General features: G+C 43.2%; 1 protein-coding gene across 9 annotated transcripts in view; it reads left to right on the forward strand.

The window, feature by feature from the left end:
* The window catches only part of Ltbp1 (latent transforming growth factor beta binding protein 1), a 381,235-nt gene that overhangs the window by 330,557 nt on the left and 34,548 nt on the right, over positions 1 to 16,130 (forward strand). For 6 of the 9 annotated variants that reach the window (XM_075955859.1, XM_075955860.1, XM_075955862.1 and 3 more), the window contains 2 exons: positions 8,270 to 8,395; positions 12,263 to 12,406. In XM_075955859.1, coding sequence (XP_075811974.1) covers positions 8,270 to 8,395; positions 12,263 to 12,406 — 270 coding nt within the window. The remainder of the gene's footprint in view (positions 1 to 8,269; positions 8,396 to 12,262; positions 12,407 to 16,130) is intronic. The other 3 variants (XM_075955861.1, XM_075955866.1, XM_075955867.1) reach the window with 1 other exon arrangement.

The following is a 16,130-nucleotide window of genomic DNA, read 5'->3' on the forward strand; positions in this document are numbered from 1 at the left end:
ATAGAGCTCGCCTAAGACCAGCAGGAAAACACAGTTATTTACATTGCGATTTATAACAGTAGCCAAATTACAGTTATGAAGTAGCAACGAAAGTGATTTTATGCTTGGGGGGGGGGGGGACAGCACAATGTAAAGAACTGTATTAAAGGGCCACAGCATTAGGAAGGATGAGAACCACTGGAATAGATAATCAGGATTTTATTTGTGACTGTGAGGTTGGTTTTCGATGTCTGTAACTGTAAGTGAGGAATTGGTGTAGTCTGCCGTGACTGACAAATATCAGAGTTGAGTTTGGCTCAGCTTCTCTGGACCCAAAAGCTGCTTTTAGAAATCAAGCAGGAGTCTAGTCTCTGCATTTTAAAGTAACCGCTTGAGTTAATCTCCAAGGGCTGTGTTTCCTAAGGTGAGGGGAGGGATTGGTTAAAGTAAGGCCTCTCATTGGCCAGCCTTGTTGTCTAGACGTCCTGGCCTCTGACATTTCTTATAGCGTGTCTTAGGATGCTTCGAATAGATTTGTGAGCATCAATTCCCCCACAGTTTTTTTTTTCTTTTGCCCTTCTCTCTGGTTCTTCTATTGGCATGGAAGTCAGACTATACAAAGACATTGGTTTTGCTGTTTTTCTGGCTCGCCCATTTCCCAGAACTAAATTATTATCCATAACACATAAGGACCATATTCTCCAGACCCGTGGACATTGCCAGACCTCAGTGGACCTTTTTAGAAAGGTTTTACAATATCCTATTGTATTGTCTGGGTGCTCTCCAAATCCAGTTTTTAATTTCCTATTGGCTAAATTTTATTTTTTTCTTCAGGGCTCTGCTCATCTCCTGCTCACTGCTGGCTTTTTTCTATGCTCTGAGAAATACCTTAATCTCCCTTGGGCCAGCAGCCATGCCATTTTAAAATTCCTTCGGGCAGAAATTCTGCTAACGTCTTTCAGTTCCACTTCTTGGCTGGGGTTTCCTGTCTTCTGGTCAACCTCTACTCCTTTCAAGAAAGAGTGTGAGGCCTGAGATTCTCCTGCACAGAAGCCCTGTGTCCCTTCTAACACAAGGCCCTTTTACGTGACCATTTCCTTAAAATCCTGGCCCCAAATATATCAATTGCAGGTGATCAGGAAGCTCTTAGCTGAAATAGTAGGTCATTTTCCTCAATGAAAAGATGGAAGGACATCCATTCTAGCTATCAGCTTGGGTCTTCCTGAGACCAGCACACATTGGAACCTGGTATGTGTTTTTCCAGGAGTCTTTTCAATAAACATCTCCGGAGCCCATAGTGCCCTGGTTTCTAGGTTTCAGTATGATGGTTCTTCTTGTGTTAAGACCTGTTTAAGGACAGGAGGTCCTTCCAAACTGCAAGTGAGTGGCAGACAGTGTGGCCTGATGTGCGTCTTGGCAGTGAACCTGCTCTCTTACACTTTTGTTAGCCTCAGAGTGTGGCTCACCCATGGCCCAGGAGTCCCGTTTTATAAGCATCCCTGTAAGAGGCAAGCCCGCATGCTGAACAGAGCCTTCAGGATGGAGTTAGAGGCGATCCTCAACAAGGACCAGTCTTTTGCCATCTCCACCACTTACTGTTTTTGTCATTTGACAGAAATCACTTCCCTCTCCATGCCTCAGTTTTCTGAGTCTTAAAATAAGGAGGCCACGCTAGATAAAGCTGAAATCTCCTCGAAGTCAGGACACACAATGTGATTCACGCAGTAACACCCTGTCAGCATGAAGGGTCTTCATTCCCAACACTGCAGCCACTACGGTGAGTTTGTAAATGGCCACATACCACAAATGGTACTCCCATTCCTACCCTCGCCCTTGCTAGACTATCCTAGAGGCAGAAGGGTGGCTCATTTCTGCGACTTTCCCCTAGTAGGTGGAGATGTCTCCCTTGGAAGTAAAAAGGAAAAAAATCTACAAAGCACAGATGTTAAGAGCCTGAGTAAACAGTTTTCTTCTTCATAATTGAGAACAAAGCAAAACTGAAGAATTTGTCTGAAAAAAAAAAAGACCAAACCACTTTCCCAATGAAATAAACATAAACGCACCTTTCTTGTCGCACACACAAGCTTTTCTGAATGTGGCCCCTAGCGGGACCAATCATGTTTGTTATGAATTTCATTGTCAAGTTTTTTGAGGGGAGTATTAATTTTTTGATCGGCATATAAGCTGCCTGGCCCATATTCTCTTTCAGAAAATCATGTTGAATCCCTCGTGCTTTTTTTTCTCCTAATTTTACTGTTCGCTTTACCAAAGCAAGAAGAGGAAGACAAGGCGACTTTTATTAACCTCTATTCAGGAATGAAATGAAAGTTGAAGTTCTGTTTTACCACATAGATTTGAAGAACTTTTGGCAGGTTAAGAAAATATATCGGCTGAAAAGCTTATAGACAATGCAAAACAGGTCAACGGTGGAGACTTTAGAGGTGTGGACTCGACAACCATTGACCCAATTACATCTTCCAACACCAGCTGATGGCAGCTCTAGGAATCCTGCGCTGTGTTCCATTTACCATTCTAATATTTAGAGGTGTCCTTTTGCCGGGGTGGGGAGAGTCAGTTCAGTGGCCTTGTAGGTGGTATTGTTTCTTAACTTCATTTACATTGACACATCGATATTTACCTGTACTTTTCCCAGTAAAAGTTAGGAAGAGCAGTGCTGCCTGAGGATTTAGTAGTTCTTTTATGATAATATGCTTAATATGTGTTTGTTGATGGCTGAGCAATTACTAGACAATCAATTCCAGTAGATGTATAGCGTTGGGGTAGTATTACTAGTGATAATTCCTAGCGTGGCCCTTACCAGACATATAAGGAAAATTGCTATAGAAATTTTGACATTAAGCAAAGAAAATATGATATTTTGATGACTCAAAAAAATTGGTTTCAAGTTCCAAATTCAACCCTGGCAAAAACAGAATGATGTTCATCTATCCAGACAGATAATGTGAAATAGACCTGAAACCTCACGTCATCAAAGAAAGTGAAATTTTTTTTTTGTAGGCCATTAAAGAACTGAAACGAAGAACTGGGGATCTAGTTCAGTGGGAGAGCTTTGCCTGGCCCTTCTCGGGAGTGAAACCAGTGCTATCCTTCAGTAAAGCTATTACCTCACCTCACTGTTGAAAACAAGATGCTGCAGAGTTGCACTATATCACTTTTATAAAATATTAATTGTTGAACAGCTAGTCTCCAGCAGGCCCTTCACATTCCTTTTCCCTATTCATTCCAGTCCAAACTATTACTCATCTAAACTTGCTTGGTGAATCATTGTTACAGTAAACTGAGTCTGCAAGACGCCCAGTAATTCATAGCCAGCAGGGCGGGGGGGCTTCTTCACCTTCAGGCCAGTTATGCAGTTCCTGTGCTGGTGAACAGTAATAAGAGACCATCATCGGATGCAATTGCATGAAATTAATAAGAAGGGAAGCAAGATATCTAATTTTAAGAATCTGGACTGAGAAGCCAATAGATTTCAAGTAGCCAAATTCCCTATTTCCCTCTCATTTTAGTAGGGAAATCAGTGGCTTCAAGCCTAATACAGGCATAGAAAAATGAGAAACGGCTTGATGCCCATCTCTGGAGTTCTTGAGGGAGGTGTCGCGACGGAAGTGCCCCTTAGGCTAGCTCCGGAAGGGTCAGCATGAGTTCCTGAGCAAATGTAGGAGTGGAAGGGTCAGTAAAGCAAGGAGTTTATATGATGTCGAGCTCAGTGAGACTTTATTCTAGTTCACCCACGGGGCTGAAGTTCAGTTGAGAAGGCTGTCTGGGAACTGCGAACACACATGTAGCCAGGAGCCAGATGACGGAAGCCTTGTGCTCCAGTCAGGAGAGAGGGTGAACACTTTGAGCAGTAGAAGGGCATGGATGGGCTTGCATTTCTCAAAGAGTGCGCAGACAGCAGCAGTTAGGCAGGGCGTGGATTACAGTGGTTCTCAACCTTTGGGTCACAACCCCTTTGGCAAACTTCTACCTCAAAAAAAATATTTACATTATGATTCAAAACAGTAGCAGCATTACCGTCATGAAGCAGCAATGAAATATAGTTTTATGGCCGGGGGTCACCACAACATGAGAAACTCTATTCAAGGATCGCAGCTTTAGGAAGGTTGAAAGCTGCCGGGTTAGAGGGAGGGGCAAGACGGGAGATGGGGAAGCCAGCTGGAGTGTAAGGAGTATCCAGAAGGATAAGAGATAGGGTAGGGCTGAAGGGAGTTTCAGAAGGGGAGAGATGGTATTAAGATTTCTGGCAAGAGTGTCTGGGTGGGATTGCCGATGAAGGGTCCATAGGAGACACGGAGCTGTTGTGAGGAGGGCACTGGTAGCAAGTTCATTTGTCACTGACGTGACTATTTGGTCTTAGATAAATGTTTCAACAGGACGGAACTCAAGCACCGAGAGAGACTGGGAATCCATCAGCATGTAAATGGTAACTGAAGACTTGCTGAACTTACAACCCCTAAAAGCCTGCGGTGCGAAGAACAACATAATCTCTTTGACAGATGCCCACTTCAGGAAGTCCAGAGTTAGCGGTGGCCAGTGTTAAGTGAGTCAGTGTCAGGAAAGAATTCCTCCTCAAGGTTGCAATCAGTAAACCAGCTGTAATCTCAGCTGTGTGGGGAGTTCAGATCAGTCCGACCAATGTGCTGCAGTAGACGCCATGAGGACAGTAAACCAGCTGTAATCTCAGCTTTTGGGGAGTTCAGATCAGTCCAACCAATGTGCTGCAGTAGATGCCATGAGGAAGATTTAGATGTGAAATCTTTGTCCTGGGCTTTCTATTCAAGTTCAGATGGGAAGGAAGAATGGAATGAGAGAGAATGCTCACCCATTATCAGGTAGAGGCTTTAAGGTCTCTTTTTAAATTCAACTGTAAGCTTGATCAAGATTATGGCAGAAAATCAAATAAAAATAGATAAGAATAAGAAGTGTACTTGGGGGGAAGGATTGTGGTTGAAGATGAAACCTTTGACCCCAAGGACTCTGGTCTTTGGAGCTTAGCGTCTAGGAGGGTAGACGGGGAAGTCTATCTAGCATGCAGTAGATCCCGGGAATTCTGAGCTCTGTCAGACATCCACCTACATGGAAAGTAGAAAAAGGATAATGCGGAACCTGGAAAGAGTGTTCAAGGTGTGGGTGTTCCCCAGACTTAGACGGCAATGGGGGCTGACCTGGGCTTCGGGTATAAGGGGTGCCTCTTTGCAGCATCTGTGTTTCAGAAGGACAAAGTTCCAGAGATTGTAGGTCCCTGGGGAGGAAGCGTGCTAATGATGGTGAGGGTTGACATGCATCTTATGTCCCCCAGTCAGTGCTTTGTGGATGCTTCTTTAATCTTCATAGACATTGTTGGAACATACTGATAATGTGTACCTTTGCCATTATTTCTGTACACTGGTAAAGTGTGTCCTTGAGTTCTGTGCTCTCAAGTTCAGCTAAGAGTAGATCCCAAAATACTTGAAAAAGTCCCATCTGAGCTGAGCGCATTCAGACCATCCTCTTGCTTTTAGTACTTAAACAATACAGTATAACAACTGTTTGTATAGAATGTACAATACATTGGGTGTCACAGGGAGTCTGTGGGATGAGCTGGGGATGGTAGCTCATTGGTAGAGTACCTGGCTGACCTTCATGAGGTCCGGGAATCTATTGCAACACTAAAAAAAAGAGAAGGTCTTACAAATATGGGGGTGGGGTGGGGTAGAGGGATGACACACTGGTTGAGAGCTCTTGCTCTGCAAATGATCGAGGTTTGATACCTGACATCTTCATGATGACTCATAACCACTGGTAACTCCATTTCCAAGGGGAACCAACACCTTCTTCTGGCATCTATGGCCACCAGGCCCACTTGTGGTACACATATATCTATGTAGGCAAAATACCCATGCACATAAAAGTAAATAAATCTAAAAAATTAAATTTAAGTATATGAGAGGATGTGTGGATATGTGTATGTTATTTGCAAATACAATGCTAGTTTCTATAGAGGAAGTGGGCATCCTTGGGTTTGGAAACTAATCGCTCACATATGCCGAAGAGTGGCTGCATCAGGAAATAAGGCTGGGAGTGTAGACAACGCTAACAAAACATTTTGCATTCATGCCAGAGAAAAGTAGCAGATGGAGGTGAGATTAAGAGAAAGATTTTCCAAACTATGTTAACACTTCAAAAGCAGTGAGGGGAGGAGCAGGGAGGAGAGTAATTGAAGATGCTGGAGAAGGATGCAGAGGTGGACCAGCATGAGCACAGACCAGTCAGGATGAGAAGGACCCAGCTTTGAAAGTAGAAGGGACGGCTTTCATAGAATTGAGAAAAAATAAGGAAACTTTGATTTAATAACTTACATGTTTTAATCAAAATGTGAGGTAGTCTGACTTTATTCTTGATAATATCAGTATCTGACAATTTGGAAAGGAAATAAGAAAATTTGTTGGATAAATCTTCTTTGTCTTCTATCATGCATCTTACAACTTAATTTTACGAGCTTTAGAACTGAAATGGTCAATCTTACTAATGTCAACTCCTCTAAAACTAAATCCTGGTATGTGGTGCTTAATTCTCACATTTCCTTTGTTATATGCTGATTTACCATGAAAATAAAATTTTTTTCATGTATATTTCTTAAATGTTTCTCCAAAACCCTGTATTTGGGGGACTGTTGTGTTCTGAGGTAGAAAGAGCAGAAAGCTTGGTAGCTGGAAGCGTGCATGGTAGCTAATGAAAAAGTGGGTAGGGGAGGACCGTGGAGATGGTCCCTAGAAAGATAAAGAGGGACTCTAGCTAGAAGTCTGTTGTAAATATGACATTTATAGGAACATGTTAATTATTGTGATGTAGGTAATCCTGTGGGGTAACTGGCATTTGGGATCTTGTAACCTAGTGACACATAGGTTTTCTCATGAGTAACGGTTCATCAGATTCTCCCTCAATCATAGCAATCTATAGAGCTATGTAAACCACTGTTTTCTCCCTCCTACAACTCCACAGTTAGAGCTATCATTAGCATTTACTGTATCCCCCCAAAGTGGCTATGAAAAGTGCATTGAGGGGGCTGGAGAGATTGTTCAATTGTTAAGAGCACAGGCTGCTCTTTCAGAAGATCCAAGTTTGATTCCCGGCACCCACATGGTGGCTCACAAGCACATGCAACTCCAGGTTCAGGGAACTTGATGTCATCTTCTAGCCTGCATAGGCACTGCATCCACATGGTACACATACATCCACACAGGCAGAAACTCTTATACATGTGAAAGTAAAGAAGCATCTTTTCAAAAACTGTATTGAGATTCCGTGTTCCCAAGTCAGAAAGGCCATGCATGGTCAAGAATACAAATACCGAATAACAGGAAGGATACAAAGGGTGAAGGATGAAGATTCTTTCTACACTGCCAGGGAGAATATAAGCTAGCCCAGCTGCTGTGAAATCCATGTGGAGATTCCTCAAAAATAGAACTATATGACCCAGATATAATGATTCCTTGTATACCCAAAGGGTCCTAAGTCAACACATGACATATTTGGACATCCATGTTTATTGCAGCACTAGTCACAATGGCCAAGTCATGCAACCAGCCTGGATGTCCGTCAGCAAATGAATGGCAGAAAATATTGTGTATATACACAATAGAGTTTTGTTCAGCCATAAAAAGAAAGAAATTATGTCATTTTCATAAACAGGTGGAGCTGGAGATTGTCGTGGTACCTAAAATAAACCAGATTCAGAAAGAAAAATGCCACATATTTTCTCTCATAGGCAGAATCTATATATTTTTAAGTAGCAGAACTGGAGATAGACAAGGGTATTTGAGAAAGGGTCGTGGGAGGGTGGATATGAACCAAGAGCATGATATGCATACATGGCATTGTTAGCAGGAGGCCCATTCTTTTCCATAATGATGATATAGCATCCAAAAAGAAAGAAGTTCCTAGAGGCGACAGCACTTTCCTCTGTAGGAAAATAAAGCTGTCTCTGGAAATAAAGACTCGAAAACATTTAAGAAATACTGACCATGGCTAATTGTGGCAGTCATTTCAGCGAGAAAATATTTCCTGAGGACAAGTCAAAGTTTTCTCATAGACCCCAGTAGTTTAGTTACTAACCCATTTTCGTCAAAATGTTTTATTAACATGTACGATGTTTTTAAGGTTCTTTTTGTGTGGACATGATTTTCCTGTTAATCATGATATAACAGAGTGCCTTTCCTTATCCATTCCATGCCTGGCGTTTGTCGGTCTGAGTTTATTTCCTGTCTGATGTCCCGTGTCTCTTTTGCAGATATTGATGAATGTGTAAACAACACTGTGTGTGACAGCCATGGGTTCTGTGACAACACAGCTGGCTCTTTCCGCTGCCTCTGTTATCAGGGCTTTCAGGCCCCACAGGATGGGCAAGGGTGTGTGGGTGAGTTTTCGGTTTTCGTTCTGTTTCCTCCCCTCATCGTGTTCCATGTATCTTTTCCAACAGAAATGAACATCATCACAAAGAGGCGAATTCAAGCAGGAAACTTTTCACTGTGGTTTGATTTTTTTTTTAATCATAGAATTTGAGACTGTGAAAATTGTATGTGCTTTGGCCTCTGAAGGGGACATCAAGAGAGAAGTGTGAGTTATTTGGGGCCATTTTAAAGGACAGCTGTTTAAACCTATCCGAGTGTGAATCTGAGTAGTCTCTTGTCCCCAGGTAATGAAGTCTACCGTGGGGTACAGCTTGCCCATCTTTGGCACACACCTCATTAAGCAGCACGTTTAAGGAAAGTACTGGCACAAGCTTCCGTTTCCGGGAATGACGCCAGCACAATAATGCTTCCGACTGTGCAACTGCTATGGGATAGACAGGGCCGGGAAAGATGCTATAAGATGTCCCAGAATGTAGTCCAACACATACTCATAGAGGAGAGCTCATAGCTCATATTTCATATTCTGATCAGCTGTGATTTGTGTAAACTTGTTATGAAACACGCTTTCTGTTAAAGCAGTTTCATAGGGAAAGGAGGGAGAGGGAAGTTACAGAATCTCCAGCTTTACACATTGATGTGGGCTTCCCCTCAGTTATGCTGTGAATACCATTGGTTAATAAAGAAGCTGCTTTGGGCCTATAGTAGGGCAGAATATAGCCAGACTAGAAAAGATATATAGAGAAAGTAGGCAGAGTCAGAGAGAAGCCATGTAGCTGCCACAGGAGACAGACACCAGATGCCAGATGGAACCTTACCGGTAGGCCACAACCATATGGCAATACACAGATGTATAGAAATGGGTTAATTTAAAATATAAGCGCTAGCCAATAAGTGTGAACTAATAGGGCAAGTAGTGTTTTAATAATACAGTTTTCTGTGTGATTATTTTGGGTCTGGGCAGCCTGGAAATGAAAGAGTGGCCTCTGCCAAAAACACATTATGCAACTTTTTCTTTATTCTTCTGAATAGAGAGAAAAGCTGTGTTTGCCACAAGGCAGGTGCCCTTTAAGGCAAAAGCAATGACTAACTTGCTCTGGCATTTGCCAGTCAAGCACTAGTTCACTTATCATCCAGATCCAACCTGGATGGCAAAGCTTACAGAAGCTTGAACTGTAAATGATTTTCTGGTATTCATGATGAAAAGGCAGTTAATCCCTAATTACAGAAAAATGGTCAGGAAGCAGCCATGTAGCTTTCACAAATTCACATAAACAATGCCAAATCAAAAACTACACATCACTGTTAAAGAATTACACGAAAGTATAACTGCTCAACAATACAGCTAAGAGTGTCCTATGAGACTATCTAAGGTGAATGTAGATGGGCTGGTAGTGCAAGCCTGTCTTCCCAGCTGTTCTGGAGGATGAAGCCCGAGGATTTCAAGTAAATTGAAGGCCAGCTTCGGTAACAACAAGACCATGTTTCAAAATCAAAATTTAACTAAGAAATATAGTTTAGCAGTGGAACACGTACCTAAAATATAAGAGAACTGTGTATGCCCAGTCCCCAGTACCAGTAAAATAATAGTGGAGTTTGTTTATGTGTTGACTCATAGGCCTTGATGTGAGTCTTACTTTCCTAGCTCCACACTTTCCTAGCTCCACACAGCATTCCTGTGCCCATGACATTAGGCTGCTTGTGGTTGAACACACCACTGGTCACTTGCTGCCTATCACTTGCTTCTTCCACGGTAGTTAATCTCCCCTGGGCATAACATTTGACCTACTGCAAGTGCTCTGTATGTGCTGTTTGCTTGTTCATACTGGAATATCAGTTGCTGACTCTACAGGGCTCCAAAGCCCCTGCTTACCATTCATTCTGAAAGGACAAATATGTATGCCTGAACTATATTGATTTTCCAGTCTGGCACATAGAACACCCCCTTACAGAATGGATGTTGGCTGCTATTTTGATAAGCTCAATAAATATCATTTTCTTGGTTTTTTTAAATCATTGTTTAAGAGATATTAACTAGGGACTAGTTAAATGCATTGGCTGCTCTTATGCAAGACATGGGCTCAATTCCAGCACCCACATGGTGGTTCACAACCATTTGTAACTCTAGATATTTGACACCCACTTCTGGCCTCTAAGGGCACCAAGTATGTACGTGGTGCACAGACATACATGCCAACAAAACATCCATACACATAAAACAATAATGATAAAATTTTTAAAAAGAGATGTTGACAGAATACTTGCTGAATGTGCTTCTCCTCAAAGAACATTACATAGCCTTTCAGAGGTGAAATCGTGTATCTGATCTCTGACTGTGCTGTTTCCTCTTACTTGGGCCTGTTCCCATCTCCCATTATCTGTTCATCATTCGGATCTAGGTTCAAATGACATTTCTCCAACATACCCCCTCATGGAAGAATCAGTACTACACACTTCTTCAGAGGTCTTTTCCTTTAATTCCCAGCATTCCCTAAAGCCTGTGAAATTTCCTTACTTATTTCTCTGACTGAGGTAACTTCTATAAAGGCGGGCGCTGGGCTGGCCTGACTCAAGGTCATACCTTCACTGGGGAATCTACATGAGTAAGCTAAGACATACCTCTTGATCAAATGAATGCGGCCTGGAGGAAGAGCTTGCGACAGCCATGTTGCTGGTATGCCCTGGAAAGTAGAATCTCATTTGATATTACATACCTAAAATTAGCAAACGTGAACCAGCCAATTTCCAAAGTCAACTTTTCTGATGGAAAGTATAACCGTGTTGATTAAAGACTTCGATTCTGCATTGCTTTACAAGTGAAACCCAGGTTATTGGGTTTATATCTGTCTATGGATAAGTTAGGTAGAAGTCTGAAACTTCAAGATTCACAAACCTGTCCAAAACACAACAGAAAGCAAAGCAAACTCAGTATACAAGGAAAAACAAGATGTTTTCCCCACTCCTGCTAATTGCTCACATTTTTAAATTTATTAAGATTTATTAAGATTTTTCAGGGTATGATTATGAAAGCTGGTATGTATATTGTTAATGAAGAAGAGAGGAGAGCATTTCAGAGTTGGGTGGATGCTTTCCAGACTGAGGAAGTCACCAGGAAAACTTTTGAGGAACAGAAAGGTAAATGGTACTATTGGACAAAGTAAGATGAATAAAGAGCCTTTGTTTGGGGCCTATGAACTTCGGATTTGCGTTAAGCAAATCTTTTGACTTTGCTTTAATTCCATGGATTTACATATACAAAGGAAACATTCATCAAGGGAGAGGTTACACCGGGAACATTGAAAGACTAAGAAAAGACAGTGGAATTGATCACTAGTTATTGGACCAGTCGGCTTTGCTGACTAGACGAATGTTCCCTGACAAATATTCACTTGTGCCTGGTGAGCCTAAGTTCTATTGTTAATTTAGGCTGAAATGTATTTCCCAACATGTAAGTATGTTTTAAAAGCTTACATCTTAAATCTAAGTTTGGATCACCCAAGTGCCGATGCTTCTGGTTTTCCCTTGAATGATGATCCAGGAGTAGAATTCTGGCTCCTTTGTGTGTTCATGTGCCGACAAGGGAGGAAGACAGTGCTGGATAATCAAAGGGCTCACACTGCACTCCCAGTGAGATCCCAGGCTGTTCCTTAAAACTAGAATTGGAGTTGAGAACATGGTCCGCGTGTTTGCACCATCCTTTCATCCAGGCCAAGTTGTCCAGCTCTGCCTGCAGGGGTCCTTTCCCGGGAAGGACGAATTCAAGGGCTCCCTGGAGATCAGCTCATTTCCAGCAGCCACTGATGGCCCTGGCACAGCTGGTAGAGCTGTCAGGAGAGACCCGCACATCTTACGTGGTCTGTGTTCTCTTTTTCCAGATGTGAACGAATGTGAGCTGCTCAGTGGTGTATGCGGGGAAGCTTTCTGTGAAAACGTGGAAGGGTCCTTCCTGTGTGTATGTGCGGACGAGAGCCAAGAATATAGTCCCATGACTGGGCAGTGCCGTTCCCGGGTCACTGAAGGTGAGTTGTGGGGGCACCATGCGGGGGTTGGAGGGTGTCTCTTGAGAAAGGACTGACCCAGGCTTAGGACGTGAGTAAGACAGACATGTCCTGACATAATTCTGCCTCTAGAAGTGTCCTAGTTAGAGAGTTACTAGCACTGTGATGAGACCTCGCGACCAAAGCAACTTGGGGAGGAAGGGATTTGTTTCAGTTTACACTTCCAAGTAGCAGTCCATCAGTGTGGGAAGTCAGGACAGGAACTCAGACAGGGCAGGAGCCTGGAGACAGGAGCTGATGCAGAGACCAGAGAGGAGTGCTGCTTATTGGCTTGCTCTTTATGGCTTGCTCAGCCTGATTTCTAGTGGAGCCCAGAACCACCAGCCCAGGGGTGGTCTCACGCACAACGGCTCAGGCCTTCCTCTCATCAATCACTAATTAAGAAAATGCTCTACAGACTTGCCTACAGTTGGCCACTCCTCTGGAGGCATTTTCATAATCGAGGTTCCTTCCTCACAGACGACTTCAGTTTGTGTCAAACTGACATAAAACTAGCCAGCACAGGTAGCTTCCATGCTCTCTCTATGCCATATCAGCATAATGAGGATGCAGGTGATGGGTGTTAGGGTTAAGTGGCCTCTGGTGTTCTTTCCAACCCAGCAACACCATAGGTAAAGGATTCAGAATGCTGAGGACATTTGCCGAGCATTGCCTAAAAGCTAGGATGCCATCAGCTAGTGTCTAACATGGCTTCATCTCACCAAGTTACATCAGCCTCCTCGCTTGGCCCTTGGAGAGACTTGTCTGTCACTTCACTAAATGAAAAGCAGCAGAACGGGCCACACAGGGTCTACAGAGACTTCCACTTGGAACTCTTGAGGCTTTTCCCAGCAGTTGGCCTAGAGAGTTGCTATGTTTACATTTGTTTAAAATTTGATTTAGGCCATGTTGTCACTGAATAAATTGAAATGAGAGCTGACAGCCTTCCAGATAAATTAGTCACCTTTCAGATTGTAGGTCACTCCTTTAGTTGGTTCCATGTAGCTGTAACTTAGTTGTGTGTGAGTTCTTTTGTTTGTTTTGTTGTGTTTCTTATAAAGCAAAAGATCAAGCAGTCCCTTGTGAGCCAAATAAAATGACACACTTAGGCTATTTTACTTTCTGGTTAAATCTCAGGGCTATCCATCCTCCCATAAGAGAGTTCACTGTCATGTATAGGAGACAAATGTTCTGTGTAAAAGAACTATTTTTGTAAGTCATGGGGAGTGACGTGTGCCGGTATTTTTATCCATACATTTTTCTCAATGATCAACCGTGGAAAGGGAAGGGGTACAGAATTAATTGGACGCTAATTTAAACATGTCATTTGAAGGGAAGGTGGCAGGTTTCACTGAGAGAGGGTTGCTGTTCGTTCCAGTAACCACCCCATGCCACCTACATGGCAAAGGCTTTTACTTAGTTGTACCTTCAGTACCAAAAACCAAAATGAAACTCTGGCAGGCCCTAAATAACCACACCGCCCTTTTCTTCTCTGTCCTTGGTTCCATTTCCAGAGTGAAGCCTTACCCACATTTTTATTTGAGATGTATTAACATAGCACATCATAATATTATAGCATTATCCATCTCTATGAAGGTTGGTAGTCATGCTAAAGGCAAATGCACATGGTACAATATTAAATTTAAAAATAAGGCATTCCAATGATGGTGCTCTATAGAGGGAGAGGGCGAGAATATATGAAGAGATGGTCATAGGCCTTTCTGGAAATTTTAGAGATTTTTCTCTAAAATTATCTGTAATGTTTTAGGTGGGAAAGCCGGAGTCTAGTCCGCTCACCTCTTCTTAGCTATGTAAATGTGGTCATCTCAACATCTGGGTGTTTGTGTTTAGGGTTCTCACTTACAAAATAGGGTGAGATGTTTCATTTACTTCCCAGAGCTCTGTGAATTTTGAGTGAAATCATATAGGCAGTGTCATTTGTGAATGGTAAGTCAGTATGGAGTGTTACAGTCAGCTACATCTCAGACATATGAGTGAAATCGACTTCCCTGTGTGGTCTGTTCTTAAAGAGTGATCTTTTTAACTACAGTTGGTTTTGCTAGAATGTTTTAACGGCATCAAGAAGTGATTCATTTATATGACCTTAGGGTACCTGTCTAGACCATAAAATTTGCTTTTTTTTTTTGAGCCAGAGTTTCTCGCTATTTCTTTCTTAAAAGTATTTTCTTTTTCATGTGTGTGTGTGCACATGCACACATATGCTTGTATATAGGTACAAGGTTGATGTGAAGAATCATTTTCCATTGCTCTTACATCTTATTCATTGAGGTAGGGTGTCTTGTTAGCTGGCTCATCCTGGCGATCCCCAGTTCCACTTTCTGAGGTTAAAATGACAGGTTACTCACTATTTGGGTTCTGGGATCCTGACCTGGCCCCCCAAGCTTGCCTGGCAAATGCTTTAACCACTGAATGATTGCCTCAGCCTCTGGTGCCTCCATGGTGGCTCACTGACTCTGCCTGCTTTCTCCCAGCATTCAGTTTAGTTTTCCCCACCTACCTCTATTCTGCCCTGTGCAGGCCCAAGACATCATACAGAGGGGAATCCCCCATCATGCTGCCATGCCCAGCTTTTTACGTGAATTCTCCACACCCACACTCAGTTCCCTGCGCTTGCACCACTTAACTGATGCACATCTCCCCAGGCTCCACCCACTTTGTTACTTTCTAAGTCATAGCACCTTCCTTCCTTCCTTCCTTCCTTCCTTCCTTCCTTCCTTCCTTCCTTCCTTCCCTTCCCTTCCCTTCCCTTCCCTTCCCTTCCCTTCCTCTTCCTCTCTCCTCTCTCCTCTCTCTTCTCCTCTCTCTTCTCCTCTCTCTTCTCCCCTCTCCCTTCTCCCCTCTCCCTTCTCCCTCTCCCTATCCTTCTCCCTTTCCCTCCCCCCCTCTCGTTTTTCTCTTTCTGAGACACGGTTTCTCCATGCAACCCTGGCTGTCCTGAAACTTACTCTGTAGGCTGGTCTACCCTTGAACTCAGAGGTTCACTTGCCTCTGCCTCCCGAGTGCTGAGACTAACTAAGGGTGTGCACCGCCATCACCCGACAATACATAACACCTTTCTTTAAAAACATGGATCCACATCTACTTTGGTGGCTTTTCTCTGATCATGTCCCCACCATGTTCTTTGTTTCTCGCTGTCTCAGCTTACTTGGTGTTTTCGTTGGCCGTCTCCCTTTCCACAAAGAAAGGCCTTCCAGCTGGAACTATGTGTCACTGTACTGATCCTTCGCCTCTCTGAAGGGGCGTACAAATGCCAACTGCTCCCACATAACCATCTCCGACTAGCAGCCCATACCACTGTACTGAGGATACCTTTTCCAGTCTGGAATTTGTTACTTGGGTCTAAAGAGGACTATCTGTGCCTCTTCTGAAGCTTTTTGGAAATTTTACTTGTTGCCTCAAATGTGACCTTGGTGGCACAGTCCAGCCTCTCAGTGCTGATGCCGTGTGTCCCTGTAATTCAGGATGAGCTTGTGTTGGTGTGACTCCTGCCTTCCCCCCCCCCCTCTTGAGGTGCCTCCCACTCACCATCAGCCTAGGGTGCCCGCCTCCCAGGTTTTCCTCTCCACACAGCTCTGCTTTGTCAGGAGTTCCCTCCTTCATCTCTTTCTGCTCACTTTTCTCCCCAGCTTTTCCAGTTTCTGCTAACATGGCTGATGTTTTCAATCTACCTTCTCTCCAGCCGGTA

Source organism: Microtus pennsylvanicus, chromosome 21 (assembly GCF_037038515.1).
Source record: "Microtus pennsylvanicus isolate mMicPen1 chromosome 21, mMicPen1.hap1, whole genome shotgun sequence".
Lineage (NCBI taxonomy): Eukaryota > Metazoa > Chordata > Mammalia > Rodentia > Cricetidae > Microtus > Microtus pennsylvanicus.